At 37.5% G+C, this 17944-nt stretch overlaps 1 protein-coding gene across 1 annotated transcript; it reads right to left on the reverse strand.

The window, feature by feature from the left end:
* Nucleotides 1-81: 81 nt before the first annotated feature.
* osbpl3a (oxysterol binding protein-like 3a) lies at nt 82-12358 on the reverse strand. Its single transcript, XM_056741846.1, has 22 exons — nt 11949-12358; nt 7357-7494; nt 7066-7182; nt 6917-6970; nt 6667-6780; nt 6416-6538; nt 6218-6302; nt 6012-6115; nt 5791-5871; nt 5556-5700; nt 5306-5391; nt 5069-5200; nt 4884-4980; nt 4139-4374; nt 3856-3993; nt 3699-3762; nt 3517-3595; nt 3246-3396; nt 2982-3126; nt 2663-2789; nt 1183-1305; nt 82-1102 (listed from the first exon to the last, which is right to left on the reverse strand). The coding sequence occupies exons 2-22, from the start codon at nt 7477-7479 to the stop codon at nt 1006-1008; spliced, it is 2421 nt and encodes an 806-aa protein (XP_056597824.1). The 5' UTR covers nt 7480-7494; nt 11949-12358; the 3' UTR covers nt 82-1005.
* Nucleotides 12359-17944: the final 5586 nt, after the last annotated feature.

Genomic DNA, 17944 nt, shown 5'->3' on the forward strand with positions numbered 1-17944 from the left:
AGATAGAAAAACTCACAGTAATACAAGTAAATCAACAGGAGAATATCCGAAAACTCTGTTAAAATGAAAACAAGGAAAGCTATTTTGAGTTGTGCTCATAACATTTATTGCGCTATCCAAAGATGTAGTCAGTCATAATACACTGATGTGAATCGTTCCTGAACCTGTGAAAGAAACAGTCCCTGATCTGTTCACAATGACACAGACTAAAGGAAAAGAAAAAAAGTTGTGTATCACATCTAAAACACCAAACCCACAAAACTCAGAGAAAACAGAACAACATTTATAAAGTGTAACAGAGAAACCACATAGAGATAACCACACACTCGCTTTCAAAGACATACTGTACTCGTGGAGGCCAGACATGTACAGAACAAACATCATTTGTTTTAACAGTATTTCTTTTAAACCTATCTTTTATATAATATTTTGTTTGTTATTTATTTTATTAAAGGATTACATAAATCATTACAGTATGTGACAATTTACATTATTTCCAAATTACTCCCTGATGTACCTAATATTGTTTGAGTCCCTCAGCAGGCACTGTTTGAAATGTGACTTTCAATCTTTTCATAGAGTAAAAATAAAGTAAATATTCATGAATTAACATTTTGTCAAAAGGTCTTTTCTTTTTACTGTAATACAGTATTTATGACAATAAATGGAATGGTTGGGGCTTCGTTTCATGATCATGTATGACTGTATCTGTTTCCTCTGCATTTGAAGCAAGCTTTAACTTGATCGCTTAATATGATTTTTTTCTTATTGTGCTTATTGAATGAAAATAAAGAAAATATAACCAGGCACTTACAATGGTCATTTCTCCGTATATTTACGTAAACAGCAGCAAGGCAGTGTGCCAAGTAAGGCATAAATACGTTTCTATAGATACTTTCTATATTGTGCTACTGCATATGTGTACCTGATTGTACTGTGGATGATAGGGATCTATATAAATTCAGAGCCGAAACTCTATAGTCAATGAAAGAAATCCATTAGGGGTCACCAAAGCACAGGGAATTCTAGTTTGCTGAATCCAGGGTCTTTCCTGAGGTCCCAGTATGTGCCGTTGCTCACCCACGAGTCGTCTTCAGCACGCCTGGTTGAATTTACAAAAAGCATTATGGATTTGACCTCATTACACATCAAACACACTTTGTCTAAAGAATAGACACTTACTTGAAATATCGGGGCGAGTATGTTATGTTGTTTTCTTGCAGGGCTCTTCTTCTCTCTCTCTGGAGCACTTCAATTCTTTCTTTATGCTCTTCTGCTCCAGTAATATCACCTTCTTCTAAGAGTCTGCAATAAGGAGATATTAAAGGACTCATCGGATGGAAATCTGACTATTTCCCTGTTTAAATGCTATAATCGGGTCCCCAGTGCATCTACCAACTCAGAAGATGTCAAAAACAAGGACCCAGTAAGTTTGTTTTGGTGTGCTTTTCCCTGAAAGCATGTGAGAAATCGAGCCGTTCAGATTTTCGCTCCTGTTCTGACGTAGAGGTAGGCTCTTATTATAATGTTACCGCCTCTTAATCTACACAATTCCAATCACGTCGTTGTTGCCATTGTTATTTTCACAAGCGACAGCAGTGTACGTGATGTCATGGCTAAACTTTGTGTACTACATGCAAAATGTAATGTAGTTGGCTGCACAGACGAAGACAAGTTTTTGTTTAGAGTCCCAACCTCTGAAGAGATGAGACAGGAGTGGATTTATTTTATTTTTGTGGAAATCCCTCAGAAACCATTAAGAAAAACCTGCTTGTTTGCACGAATCACTTCAAGCCGGAGTGCTTTATCAACCTGGGACAGTACAAGCAGGATTAGCTTCAAAGATTCGAGATCAACTAAACGAGACAAAGTTGCCAATGTAAGTTACATCTATCAACAGTCAGAATTGACGTAAATGAAACGTATATTTAGGCGGATAACGTTAGCATATGATAGCGAAGGGAGCTAAGTCAGTCACAGGGCTACATAGAACATCCAAAGCCAGTGTTAAACTTACTCTATATTTATGTTATTTGGAAAATTGGCACTTGGTGTTTAGCTGTATGTATTTTAAGACATTATGCGAGTGATTCTATTTAGCTGCTTGAAAGCTGTAAACTGTCACTATTGTTTTGCTAATGAATAAGGGCGAACATTGTGGTTACTTTCGCTTTAAACAGATCCAATCATTTGTCCTAAGGCTAAAAAAATCTGTAACAGCAAACATTACATACTAGTTATGCTCTCACATTGTGTGTGTATAACTTGTCAATGACAAGCACTTGAATCCAGTAATTCCGCTGAGATTTGCAGGTGCGCATTCCGTAGATTTTAGGCAAGCATACACGGATGGATTTTTTATTTTCTTTCTCAGGACGAATGATTTAAGACGTTTAAAACTAAACTAACCGCAGAGGAGTCCAGGAAATATCATTTAGCTAAACGACTGGCATGGAAGTACTGCACGTGCTGTGTTGTTATGGGTTGGTGTGAGCATTGCTGTTTTTGACAAGGCAAAAAGGGTTTTGTTTACCCAGCCATTGAGTGTCTTTAAGCAAAATATATTACAGACATCTCATCGTATCTCAGCGCATACGATGAGCCCTTTAAGTACCCAAGGGTATCCTACTCGTAGCAATGAAAAACCTGAGCATGCATTTACCTTTGATCAGGTCTAAAACGTGTATCCGTCGAGGGCAAGAGGGGTTTTAAACTCTCCTCCAATTCATTCAGCTCTATTGCAAACTGTGTGAATCCATAGTACTGCTCATTGTCATCAGGCATGGGATCTAAACACGTACACAAACACATACTGTGTAAGGAGCATGCATACAGCTGGTGTTAGCGTCCTCTTTAGGTCACTTTCAACAATACCATCATGTCAAATTATGAGAAATATCACTTTACCATGCAACTAAACACAACAAACAAACAATCTAAAATTGTTATGCTGTTATTGATCAGAATTTTCTGTAACTCACTTGCTCTCCAGATGCAGGTTGCCGAGGGCGGTTTCCCCAAGTACAAAGCCTCATTCCATTTGCCGAACAGACAGTGAATCACACGCCCCTCTGAGTCGGTAACCACGCCCTCTACCTCATTAGCATTCGAACCTCCAGATCTCGACTGGACATGAGAAATAGTCAGATTTACAGAGGTACTATTAATATTAAAATAAATTCCACTTTTATTCCACGTGATAATGTGGGCGAGACAAACACAAATGTTGGATGTCTTGATCGCACCTTAAGGAAAGTGACTTTGCAATGACTGACATCTCCCGTCGTAGTTGTGTGCTTGATGGACATTTCCCCATAATGTTCTATCCAACGCTGGCCACTCAGAATGTTATGAATGCAGGAAGTGACTTTACTCCACTCATAATGATCCCCGAAACTGAATAAGCACGTGAGCGAAGATAATAGAGATGAAGAGAAATAACAGTGGTGTGTTGGAGAACATGGGATGAAATAATGATGACTGAATATAAATGGGATGTAGAATAATTTGAGATACCCAGGCAATTCTAAGTGACTGACTCCCATGGGAACGATCTCCATAGATTTCCCCCAAAACTTATTCTTCCACCGGACATCTGATGAACAAAAACAGAAAATGGACATAGATTAGACGATCAGAATCATACAAAATGGTGTTATGTACCTTTGCTTGACACTAGCCAATTGTGTTTCAATCACCTTGCCAAAGTGTGAAGTTCTTGGACTCGCAGTGACAGGCAGACACAGGTGGATGGTGACTGAGCTGTGGGTCGTGATGCAAAGTGAAGGTGTGTGTAAGGTGAATGTAAAATCCATGGCTTTGCTTTTGTTCAAAATAAAAGGCAAAACGTGATACCTGTTCAGAAATGAAGCGGAAGCCCTTATCAGGTCGCAAACATTCGTATGTCTCTCCCAGCACAGGATTAAAGGGTTTTCCTCCTGCTCTAGTGAACGAACATGCATATGCAGACACAGCGAATGCTGCTACATACACCTACAGAAACACACAAATGATGTGTACAGTAACCCTGAAAAGAATTTGAATATGTAATGCACCCAAAAATATGATAGCATTTATAAAGGAATAAAGCGCACATTCACTTTTCAAGTGAAACATCCGATTAAGTGTATGATCTCACCATACGCATGTGTGGGTTGTGCGTGTCTGCCGCGGTGTCCAGGAGGTGGTGGTACTCAATTTCCTCACACAGTCTCTGCAGCGTGTTGATTGGCTCGTTGAGCTGAACAGGCATTGCAACTTTCGAAAGGTCCTTACCGATGTTACTGCGCAGGATACTCCACAGATTTACACTCTCGTTCATACGTGCACTTGGTAAACGCTGCCGCCGCATGACCGTGGACCCGTTGCCGTTCTCTGAAAGACGCAAAAAAACATGCAAATAGAGTCACAAATAGAAATGTAATGATTCACAATGAGCCGGTTGAAAGCGATTAAAATATGTGATGATTCATGTCGGTTGAGATGTTGAATGAATCGCGATACATGTTTTTAACAGCAGGGGCCGCTGTGTTAACTTGGAAAACATGTATTTGCTGATAAATTTAGGAAAAGCTCTTAGTTTTTTTGTATTAAAGAGACTTTTGTATTATTCATCTTCTATTTGATTTGGAATTTGTTTTAAAATTGCAATTTAGCTTTGTCTTTTGACACAAAAGATATTACTTTTACAAGGAAATGTGCAGCATTAGTCAAATAATAAAAGAGCACTTTTTCATTTCTAATTGGTCTCAACTCATTTGGTAGACAAAAAACCTGATATAAGTATAGTGAATTATATCCCATCGTGAGCTGAGTGAATCATTACATCCCTACCTCACAAAAGCAACTGTCATGAAGGTAAAAGTGTGTTTTACATGTCTCACCTAAAATCTCTTTCATTTTATAGGTATTGTCATTCCTGCAAAATTCCACCGACGTGCTGTCACTGACATCACTGACGTATGAGTCATCGTCTGACAACTGGTCGCACCCAAACAAATCAGACAAATTATTACATACAAATCTACACTTTACGAGTAATTTGGCCCCTAGATTTCTATGATCTGACCTCATTATCAGATGAGCTACCGGACAGCAGATATTCCTTAGCATCATAGAACTCTGACAGAGACTCTGGGATCGATCCTCTACTTTCACTGGACACCTGCTGCATCAAAGGGCGTGGCCTGTCAAGAACTTCCTGATTGCAGGAAATAACATTGTTGATTTCAACCAACAACAAAAGACCGTATAAACACTCAAGTCAAGACAGCATCTACAGTGGTTCATAGATACACACAAATACCTTCTCACTGATGGTCTCCAAAGTGCTTCTGACTCTGTCTTTCTCTGAAGACAGGGAGGAATATGCTGAGCGAAGAGTGGAATGAACTTGATGGAGAGAAATAGGAAAAAAATGTGGAAGAATAAGGAAAAAGTATGACAACACAAACCTGAAAAGAAATTATCTAAAATGGTCTATTTTTGTTGAAGTAGTTTCATAGCGTTATTTAGAAATGAGGAAGAATGAATACAGATAGCTGTTTGGTACTCACCAATACCAGCAAGCCGACAGAACTCCTCCTGCATTCGAGAGGCTTCTGTGGGTGAGTCGGGACTGTCTAGACACGAGTCTTGAGAAACGGGCTCTGAATACTGGAGGTTTGGATTGGACACGTGCAGACGAGATATATCAGAAGTCTGAAATATGAGCGAAAACGTGTTTGAGAATTTGTATTCTGCATATGAGACTTGAATTGCCTGTGCAGTTTAAAAATAAACAGATTTAACCTGTGCTGCGTTTTTATGATCTTTGTTGTAATTCTTAGATCGCCATCTTCGTCCACGCTTCTCTTTTTTGGAGCCTTCGATCTTTGGACACACACATCACCAAACATGCTGATGAGGAATATTAATTCTCACATATAATAAATCACATGTGTAAACGCAAAACATGCCCATAAAGAAATCTGATGTGAGGTCCATCAGATTTCTCTACAGGTGAATATTACCTGCAGTGTGTTGATGGCAGGTGCTGAGAAGGTTCTATGCAGAACTTCCATATTTTTCAGCAGAAGGTTTAATTCGAGCAAGGAGGACTCGCATTCTGTCAGATCTAACAAAAGAAAGAAAAATAAAGCAATTTATTGACATGTAGAGTCATGCAGCATCAATCGCAGAAATAATCCTCAAACAAAGGAATAGTTTCTGGCTATACCTTTACAACACTTTTCCATGTCTTGTGAGTTTTGCCGCCAGTTGTTCTTTAACAAGACTGAAGGCTGCTTTGTGACAAAGGAACGCTAAAAACAGACACAAAAACAACTCATTTAAAGCAAAAGGATGCCGTTGCAGTGGTTGTCTTGAAGGCCATTGAATAGGATGCAATTCGTTACTGAATAAGGAGATTAAATACTCTTTTAATGGACATGGAGTCAGATTGTCGCTCTTGTGGCTCCATGGCGATCTCGTTCTGACGGAACGTTCGATGATCCCGTAGCTGTGTCACCCATTGTTCAAACAGATCCCTAGACTTTACCTTAGAATATGATCAGCTTTTTAACATGTGCTAATGTGTATGGGCAAATACAATGTGTACAGGCATAAGTGTTGCACAAAGGTGAGCATGTTGTGTACTCTGTGCATCTGTGCATGTGTTGTAAATACCTTCAGATGGTAAATACTCTCCTCTGTATCCAGATCGATGCACAATGACTTCTTTTTCATAGCCATAACAGAGAGACCAACATCAATGCGACCTCTTAACCTCCCCTTCTTCAGCTGAGAAATCAAATGAGGACAAAGGATGCGAAATGTTAGAAAATATTGGATAAATCTTACTGTTAACAAAGCAGCCATAAATCTCGACACACGGATCACTAATACAATACGTATGTGACTGTGTTTATACACTCACATCAGTCCCTGTCTTGGCATATGTCAGGATGCCCTTCTCAAGCAGGAAATATCTCTGTTGAAACACAGAACGACAAGTCAGCATTAAAGGACCACAGTTATTCTAGGATAAAAGTCAAAAGCACATACAGAAAAAGTATATCATGTGACCTTATGCCATCCTTTCATGGGCCACTTTCTCTTTTTCAGCATCAGTCCCTCCTGCTTCTTAGGCTTCTGAACATTTGCTGTCAAACTCTGCAGGTCCTCAACCACCTCCCAGCTGTCCTAAAGTTAAACAAAAATGTTACGTAAAGAAATATAGGATTGAAATAAGGCCATGCAATTTATCTGACATTGATGTCATTGGGATTTTATGAAACATTTTTCATATTTTAGCAACTAAAAAACAATCTCTCATCATTTAGATAAAGCCATAAGATTTAAAGCCATTTTTCTTGCCCTTTTGTCTTCACTTGAAGAAGTACTCTCTTTCCTTTGTGGAAACGGTGCTGTGGTTGGTGAGGTGGGCATGGGGGAGGTCACCTTTGAGGACAGCGTCACATTGTGCTCTTCTGAACTCATCTTGCAATTCAGTCACTGTGGAAACAAATAAGGAAACTTTACAATGGCGCTGCACCTCATGGCCAGCAGGGGGCGACAAACACAAGCGCACCTGAGCCACAACAGTGGCATAAAAATCAGTGAAAGTGCAGAAGAGAAAATCGAAGCAACGAGGAAGTAATTTCAAATACGCATGCTATATTTTCACAATTGTGAAATATTTCTAACCTCTTGTCATTATTGTAATATTGTAATATTTGTGGTGGGAAAATGTATTTCATTATCTCTGTACCTCAATTTTACAGGAAATGGAAAATGTTTGTTTCAGTTTCCAAGACAGAGTCACACAGGCCTGTGTGTGTGTATGGGGACCCGTGTCACCATGGGGACCAAAATTAAGGTCCCAAAGGGCAAAATAGCTTATATATCGTTCAGAACAATATACATTTTTAAATCTATCTAAAAATGCAACAAGCTTTCAATGATCTTTAGGTTTAGGGGATAAAATATTAAGTTTGTACTGTATAAAAATCATTACGCCTATGGACTGTCCCCACGGAGATAATAAACCAGACATGTGTGTGCGTGTCACATTGCTTTGACTGAAAAGGTATGAATGTACTAAGGACATACTGTTCTTTTGCTCACAACCCTTCTTCTTTCAGTGAACCATGCGAAGTGCTCAAACCCCAGACACTCTTTTACTTTTCACCATCATTTTGTTTTTAACATTAACAGCTATGTTTGTGTATTGCACTTAATTGATACATATTATAAAGAATATGAAAGTAGATGGACTTTGTGGTTTCAAATGAACAATGAGTAAACATCACTTGATGTGACTAGATCAGCAGTGTCTCACAGCCAAATTATTTATGAAATTTGTGATCTTATCCTATGATACCCGAGGTTTCATAACTATTCATGACACAGAGTGACCTTTTCACATGACATTTCAAAGCCAGTTGAAATCATTCTGAAAACGTGGGTTGCAAGGTTTTTTGCAAAGTGCAACAATATGTAGGTGTTGTGTGCCTTGTGTGGCTATTAATCATCCCTGTTAACCCGGAGTGTTTTAACAGTAGCAACGTCACAAGATAACAGCCTCAAATGTATAACAAGTTCAAACTCATTAATGCATATTCACATACATTTCCGATTCAAAAAATGAATTCGGCTTGCCTTTTTTGAGTTAAACTATAGTGTATAATGCGTTGTCCATGGTTTTGCGTTCAAAATGGAACTGCAAAGCGCATTTGAGAGAATACTTGTTTGACACTGTTACTTATCACCATTCAAACAAATAAAATTACCTATGCTGTTGAAATAAGCTGTTTCATAAAATGTCAAATTGACATCAAAATCCACAACAGTAAAGCTGATGTCTAAATCTAAAAAGAACATGGCGACAATCTATCTTAATCTGACTTTGCCTCACTGTATCAAGGGTAAACTGTCCCTTCACAAATCTACAGAACACTTATCAAACTCAAACAAAACCTCGCACACAAAACACAATGTGAACTATTTTAAAATCTGAGCAATGCACAACACGTGTACAAAGATTACATACACTGTTAAAACTTCACTTTTAAATCTCTAAATTGGGCGAGGAAGAGAGAGGGCGAGTACCTCTAGGCCACTAATGTTCGGGTCATTCTCAACATACGAGTCACCAGAGCACTACGGTGAATAGAAAGTCCACACAAACAAAAGCTCTGCCTTTATGTGAGCTGCTCTAGCTTTGGGGTAAACATGTTGTTATTCCACACATATACGCAATACGCATACTTTCCAAGTTTTCAAGAGGTCACTTTCTCTGTTCTCTTGAATTTACTTTTACATTTATGCATTTCAGAGACGCTTTCATCCAAAGCGACTTACTTTGCATTGTACTATACATTTTGTTATTGACTATGTGCAATCCCCTGGGAAAGAACCCATGACTAGTGGGTAGCATTACTAGTGCCACGCTCTAACCACTGAGTCACAGGAAAGAATGTATGTGTGTTTGAATACATGTGGATGTGTGTGTAATACCAGTAACTACCAGCTAATAGTTTCCAAAACGCAGTCTGATTTTTGTTTAGTTTGCAGAGCCAGACATGCCTAACTCTGCTGAAATGTGGCCGTGAACGCGTGTGAACGTATGCTGGCGTTTATGGAAATACGAATTCCTGTGGTTTAGTGCCCCCCCAGTTTATGCACACAATAAATGTTTCAGCAGGACCTGCCCCGGATACCAAGTATGATTATACACAAGTTTTTGCACATTTCTGCAAATCAAAGTCCTAAAGTTATTAAAAATATATTTTTAAAAAGGGGACGATACCGAAATAAGTGAAAGCCTGAAATATGACACGCTGCTACTGTTTCTTTCTGCACAGCATTTTTTAAATGAAAGGCAGGAAGGTATGCAAATAGAGCACGGAAGGGGTTTCCTTTAACCCTTTTCTTTCCAGCTAGAATGCTGAAAACATGGCCGAAAAGCTGTAAAAAACAACAACACCAGAGAATCACTCGAGTTGCAGTGATTTTACACCAGTAAGTGTTGTTATGGAGAGGATAAAATTCAGTCCTGTGTTCAATAATTATACCCTGATTTTCAAGTCTGGCCTTGAACAAGCCTCGTGGAATATTTTGAATATTGGTTGTTTGATGGAGAACAACTCAAAATCAAAACAGAAATTAGGAGGTATATATATATATATATATATATATATATATGCCAAATAAAAAACCTTCTCACATTAATGGACTTTACTGACTTTTGTGGTTATACATAACGTTTGGGTGTGTGTACTAATGTACAGACACACACAAATATCTAGCCCGTCCCTACATTTTACCTGTCAATCATTAATACCATGTAACTTCGTCATTGTTGTAAAAGAGCTGTAGGATAAGGGCTGTACAGAGGGACTTAGCGCAATAAAGCATATAGAATCTACTGTAATACCAAACAAAGACTCATTGGAGGACAGAGTGAAATGTGTAAACGCTTGATTTGTCCTTGATGGATAATGTAGCGTTTATTGTGGGTGAGGGTCCAACAAGGTGCAGTTGATGTAAGTGACTTTAGAAACTTTCTGAGGAACGTTAATCACATACTTTGATTTAGCAAACATGATCTCACTCAGGCAATAAAACGTCACAAAGTCAAGTGTATTGGTTTGTGAGGGGACTGCACATCTTTGTATATAATTTAAACCAGAATGGAAGGAGGGCCAATTAGGACCCCCCAAAATAAATGACTTTAGATGGATGATCTTTTCTTTTTCAAATGATCTTTACTGTAATTTTAAACTCTTTTGGAAGCACTCTAAACACCACATTTGTTTTAGGACAAGTAAACACACACACAAACAGGTTGCTTTTAAGAAATTCGGATCCTACAATATATCAATACAAATCAATTTCTTCAAAAGTCCAAACGTTATAACAGCTCATACGTCTTTTCAAAGAAAGTTTACCAAACATTCTGTCATCAAATATTCATGTCATTCAAAACCTGACTTTTTCTTATGAAACACAAAAGAAGATATTTTGAGAAATGTCCAAGTGGTTTAGTGCCCATACAATGGAAGTCAATGTCGTTTGCTATATCTTGTCTTTTATGTGTTCGGCAGAGGAGTCATACAGTTTTAAAATGACATGAAGGCGAGTATGATTAAATCATTTCATTTTGGGGTTAACTATCCCTTCAAAATAAAAAACACCTAAATCTTTAGCACAGCATCATAAAAGCCCCCTTAACCCCAACCATCATGAGGACTTTCCATGACAACGTTTAAAGAAAAATCTAATGGAAAACTTTCCTCAAAACAAATAAACAAACAAGTGCAAAAAGAACAAGTCATTAAATTAAAAAACAAATTATATTTATACAGCACGAATTAAATGTGTGGTAAGCCTGTGCGTTTCCGTTGCCATAGCAACGTGATGCGCCGGTGATCTCATAATTAAAACTTTACCATATACCAGAAAATATACAACATGTCAAAACAGACCAACAACACAGATACGTTTGGTAAAAAACAAAACGAGTCCTATCGTTTGTCTAACTATAACTTTACTCTGTGACACTTCGATGAGTCAGTCTATCCAAACTAAAGAACACACAGAGGAAACAAGATTTTTAAGGATTTCTAAGGCAAAACGGTAACGTTACTCAAACGAGTTGACACGATGCTTGATCGTCATGGGTTGTATTACAGTAAAGCACACACAAACATATACACACACACACACACATACACACAAATTTCTGGTTTTCATCCAATGCTATTCATCGGGTGTTAAATCATAGAAGGACGTCCACGTTAATGGGGCGCATTATTCCTTTTACAAGTGACTATAAAACACAGTAACAACACGATCGTCAACAGATACAAAATCTAATCCCCACTTCCCGTAGAATCACATTTGTTCGTAGTTAAAGCCTATATTTACGTATTTTCCATAAGTAACACTTAAAACTCAATGCCTACCACAGTTGCCAAGTTCAGAGTGACAGCGTGGCGCGCCGGTCTATCGTCGTGTCACCGATGATCCACTTTTAAAAACGCAGTATCAGCACGTTCATACTTTGAACCTGGTGACAGTCAGCCGGCTCACCGCCGCCATCCGTCTTCTTCCTCCTCTACCTGCCGCGGTCAGATATTAGGTAACTTCTCTTCGGGGAAGGTTATCTAGAACGAACCCTTCGTGACGTGCCGTTGTAATCCGAGAGCAAAGCGGAAGGTGGAAGTGGCGACAGGTTTTAAGTTTACGGCCACTAGCTCAGGTTGTATCCTCTTGTGTTTTGAGTCCCGCGGTGAGGTGAGTAGGGGAAGGGCGGGGTTTCGCGATGATTGACGTTTAGAAAGCCAATGGGGATTCAACGTGGCGTGACGACCGGATCAACGGAGAGATCGCCACACAGTTCAGGTAAATCAAGGTAAGCGATTTTTAAAGAATCTGTCGATTTAACAGCATCGACTGAGAAATCCGTTAACTATGTATTTCCCCAAAGGCCACAGATAAAAACGATAGAAAGAATTAGTGTTGGGTATCTTCAATTGTATTGATTCCGATCCAATTCCATTTCCGCATTTTATCAATTCCCAGGTTCGATTGCGCTGTTAAAATTAAGCATTTAGATATCAACCTATATGATAATCTAGCCTGCTTATTGACTGGTTATATATGTATATATTTATATACACATAGCATGTTTTGTCTGATTTATTACAATTTGTATTACCAAAATATGTTGTTCCTGTGCTTTACTGCAAATACTGTTGTTAAACTATGCCTACTATAGTAAAAATATGGTTTATTTTCATAAGCTTTTAGATAGCAGACCACAAGTCAATACATACACATTTATGAAAATATGCACACAGGAATTGATTAGAGGAATTTATTTAATTTATTTTAAACTTTCGATTCTGATTCCGAATTGGAATTCACTTGTTGACTAAAGGATTAGGAAAGATAAGATTTTACTGGTTTGTAACCAAAAAGAGTTGTCTAAAATTATTGCTTATTCAACTGCTTGCCTCCATACCATTTTCAATGCCTAAAACTCCATGTGCAGTATTAAGCTGCTATTGTTTGTATTGTGGGTGTATGCACAAGCATGTTTTATTCATTTGCTGAATCATTTGCTTTGACTGCATATTCAGGGATTTTAAAAAATGCTGCATGACCTGAAATAATATACCCGACAGGTGTTTTGTTGGTACTATATGACATCACAGAGGGAGGGGCTTTAGTCTCATTCTTTGGTCTATTATTATATTCTTCCACTTTTTTGATAGTTTGACGTCTGTGAATGCAAACTCACCATTAACAACAAAGCCAGTGCTTTGTTTTATTTAAAACATAAATAATATTATAATCATAATTCGCCAGAAAGGGGCAGAAATATGGCCCACAGTTAAACTGTGTGTAATATAAAAGTTGTGCATGATGTATGAATCCCAACAGGGACATATTGTTAGAAATGTACTTTGTTTTCATATTTTATCATTTGTATCCTTTAACCTTAAATAAACATGAGTTTATAGTATATTTCCGTGTCGAATCTTGAACATCTAAAATATTGCTTTCGTATAGGCAACTATGCCATAGATAAACACCCATGTCTTGCCTGTGCACACAAATTTTCACTCTAGGCCTAGGCTGTTTGTTTGAGCTCATGTTGAGAATGTGTGTTTTTTATATCACAGAGAGACTCATGGCGAAAAGAAGACCTCTAGGTGTAACATCAAGAAGGAATGCATAGAGAGAGTATTTTATATTTTTGTCAAAACCAACATGTTCTGAAAGACACGAAATGATAAACTGTTTCAAGATATAAACATACATACCACATATACTACAAATACATCCACATCAGCATTGCTATCCTTTGTGTTGCTGCTACACAACTCCTTTGCATGTCATCTCAGTGTTGCCTTAACAACAAAGATTTTCGTTTGTTTGGCTACACCCTCAATCACCCTCAAAGGGAATCCTCCCTTGAGTGGAATGCACCAAACCACTGAGCCTGATTCAGGTGTGCATTCAAAGCGAGTCATAGACGCATTTACACACACTGAAGTGCACCACTCTATAAACAGTATGAAGATAATCTGGGAAAAGTCTCAAAAGTCAGCAGCACATTCAAGTTTTGATAATGTTGTGTAATATTGTGGGTCATGTGCTTTCTCGGTTTATTTCTGTGATTAATGCTTTCTAGTGTAGAAGTTGAGACAATTTAATATAATAGAAAAACCGTACATGAAAACCGGTAACTATTATACTTCCTAACCAAACCAAGCAGTTTCACCGTCACCTTCTGGTTATTTAACTCCATTGGATTATGTGCAGCCACAGAGAAGTAGGTCTATTTCAGACCTATGTGGAATAGAAATTGTAAATGTACATAAAACCCACTTATGTGATGGATGTGACAAGTCACAGCACAAATAAAACTTCTGCGTTGTTAATGGTAAACTGTCCCAGAAGAGGACAAATAATAGTCAGTAACTAGGCTGCAATAACATGCAGGCACAAAACATCCAACGCCAAAGTGGTCATACATTATAATTAACCTTATTTATTAAGTGGTTCAAAGAAATAGACAACAATAGGCCTACTAAATTTGATAAAAAATTTGTGCAGTATTACAATGTCCTCCTTTAACAGGATAACGTCCATATGACTAAGTTTACTTAGTCCATATGACTAAGACTAAGTTTACCGTCTTGTAAAATGTATTACAATTTAAAGAGAAATTATATTGTGATCACAAACATATCCGCTCTGCTGTATCCAACAGACTGTCCACTGTGACATTAAAAAAACAAAAAACAGAGTCGTATTTCATAAACATATAAACGCATGCAATGCTTCAGCGACAGGTAGGCTGCTTTACGTATAGGAAAATTAGTGCCATATTACATGTGCTGAATAATATGCTCGACCTCAAAACATTTAAAACTCGGGTTGCAAACAAAAAGATTTACAAACATATAGCGTACAGAAGAAATATGTACAATGCAAGTTGAAAAAATTTAAATTTACATCATCTAAACATTTAACTGGGTTAAACAAACCAAGGAGTTTACACGGTTACAGAAACCATGGAGATCAAATATGACTACTGAGGAGACAGTGATCTCTGGTGGTGAGATGGTGAATTAGTCCAAATATCCTTGTTTTTTTTGTGTGTGGGGCTTTTAAGACACTTGTTTACTCCATAGATGTATTCATCAGCAATGTAACCAACTTGTGAAAGCATTTTACATCTTGTGAAGACTGGTCCTCACTGAAAGGCTCATAAATGTTTCAGTGAGTGTCATGATAAACCTGATAAAAAATCAATGGAAGTCAGTGATGTCTAGTAAGGTCCCTAGGTAATATTTGTTTAATCAATAAACAGAAATGATATCAAAATTATTCTTTAAACTTTACTCAAACAATTTACAAGCCGGCAAGTACACGTGCTAATGAGAATATAGGAAATAAATAAACAGGATAAACAGCTGTTATTTCGTGCGTTAACGCTGTATATTCTGTACTCTTTCCAATCTCCAAATCTCTTTCACTCATCAATCTTTCACAAAGAAACTCTATTTATATTTAAATGAATGAAGGTAACAAGTAATTTGTTGATCATCACACCTGTCAGTAACAATCAATGAATTTGCCAACCAAACATAAAATACTACATGAAAATAATACTTTCTACAATAAAAATATAAATGTGTAAACATCAAATATGTGCATGCATGGTGTTTGTCAAAGAATTACTTTTATGTTATGCAATATGAATCCTGTATTTTTTACATTTAAATGTATCTAACACAAAATAAAATAAAGCTGTCATCACCTCAATAGATTTTTTAAACCAATGTTCATTTTGTAATAAATAGTTTTGGATTGTAGTTGAATGAAAGTCCTGTAAAAAATGGCTTAACACTGCAGCTTTATACATGAGCTAGTTATTCTGTGTGTGTTTTTGCATTGTGCATGCGTTTAGATCCCAAACATGAGGATAATGAGCAGTACTATGGGTTTGGAATAGAGCTGAATGAACTGGAGGATATTTTGCACGGATACATGTTTGAGACCTGCAAAGAATTGAATTGCTTCAAGGAGAGAGAAGAGTCCTGCAAGAAAACAACTTCACACGTTTTTCATATAAGTGACTTTTTTTAACACAAAGCTGCAGTTGTGTTTGGTGTCACAAGGGTTTGTCCAAAATTCTGTTTTGTAAATGAAATCAGGGGTGATGAAGACGACTCATGGTTGAGCAACGGATTTTGGATTCAGCAGAATTCCCTGTTCTTTGGCGACCCCTAATGGATTTGTTTTACATAGTTTTTCCTCTGATTATATATACACCTAAAGGATTATTGAAACACCATACTAATACTGTGTTTGACCCGCTTTCGCCTTCAGAACTGCCTTAATTCTACGTGGCATTGATTCAACAAGGTGCTGAAAGCATTCTTTAGAAATGTTGGCCCATGTTGATAGAATAGCATCTTGCAGTTGATGGAGATTTGTAGGATGCACGAAGCTCCCGTTCCACCACATCCCAAAGATGCTCTATTGGGTTGAGATCTGGTGACTGTGGGGGCCATTTTGGTACAGTGAACTCACTGTCATGTTCAAGAAACCAATTTGAAATGATTGGAGCTTTGTGACATGGTGCATTATCCTGCTGGATTAGCCATCAGAGGATGGGTACATGGTGGTCATAAAGGGATGAACATGGTCAGAAACAATGCTCAGGTAGGCCATGGCATTTAAAAGATGCCCAATTGGCACTAAGGGGCCTAAAGTGTGCCAAGAAAACATCCACCAAACCATTACACCACCACCATAATTGCATTAATGAGAAATTGAACAGGTGTTCCTAATAATCCTTTAGGTGAGTGTAGATACCTGTCATCCACAGTAAAATAAATTGCACATATGCAGTGGCACAATATAGAAAGTATCTATAGAAACATATTTATGCCTTACTAGGCTTACTGCATTGCTGCTGTTAACATGTAAATGCACTGTCAAATGAATATTGTAAGTGCCTGGTTATATTTTGTTTATTACATTCAATAAGCACTAAAAGAAAAATAATTATTAAGCAATCAAGTTATTCCATATTGAAGCTGACTTCAAATGCAGAGTAAACAGATATGTTATGAAACATACCCCAACCATTCTGTTTACTTTAAAAATAGTGCATTGCAATAAAAAGAATCAGCCTTCAGAAATAAATGTTAATTTTTGACTGTATGAAAAGTTTGAAAGTCACATTTCAAACACTTCTGACTGAGTGACTCAAACAATATCAGGTACATCGTTGAGTCATTTAGAAATAATGTAAATTGTCACATACTGTAATGATTTATGTAATCCTTCAATAAAATATATAACAAACAAAATGTAATATAAAAGATAGGTTGAAAAGAAATCCTGTTAAAATGAATGTTTATTCTGTACATGTCTGGCCTCCACGTGTACAGTATGACTTTGAAAGCGAGTGTATGGTTATCTCTATGTGGTGTGTCTGTTACACTTGATAAATGTTGTTCTGTTTCTGTGAGGTTTGTGGGTTTGGTGTTTTAGGTGTGATAAACAACTTTTTTCTCTCTTTTTAGTTTGTGTCATTCTGAACAGGCTGTTGCTTTCAGAGGTTCAAGAATGAATTGCAATAGTGATGACTGACCGCATGTTTGGTTTGCGAAATAAATGTCATGAGCACATCTCAAAAGAACTTTTCTTGTTTTCATTTTTCCTTTGGCTTGGAATGTTTCCCTATTGCTTCAATCATAGATTCGCTTTATAGGACTAGGTGTTATAATCCCACTATTACAGCACAGTTGAATTGCCTAATTTGACATTTCTCTTGCCTTATGCATGACCGGGGGAAGCAGTCAAGAATATGAATAGAGGTCTGAGTTTTCACTGGGTCGTCGGGTAGGCATCCTCTGTGTATTAGGGATAA

Source organism: Triplophysa dalaica, chromosome 25 (genome assembly GCF_015846415.1).
Source record: "Triplophysa dalaica isolate WHDGS20190420 chromosome 25, ASM1584641v1, whole genome shotgun sequence".
Classification (NCBI taxonomy): Eukaryota; Metazoa; Chordata; class Actinopteri; order Cypriniformes; family Nemacheilidae; genus Triplophysa; species Triplophysa dalaica.

Excerpts from the sequence above, each read along its gene's own strand:
- osbpl3a (XM_056741846.1), bottom strand. The coding sequence starts at position 7,479 with ATGAGTTCAGAAGAGCACAATGTGACGCTGTCCTCAAAGGTGACCTCC. Across the intron at positions 5,872-6,011 it reads CTGCCATCAACACACTGCAG|ATCGAAGGCTCCAAAAAAGA; the intron begins GTAATATTCACC and ends GTGTGTCCAAAG. Across the intron at positions 3,397-3,516 it reads AGTCACTTAGAATTGCCTGG|TTTCGGGGATCATTATGAGT; the intron begins GTATCTCAAATT and ends GTGCTTATTCAG.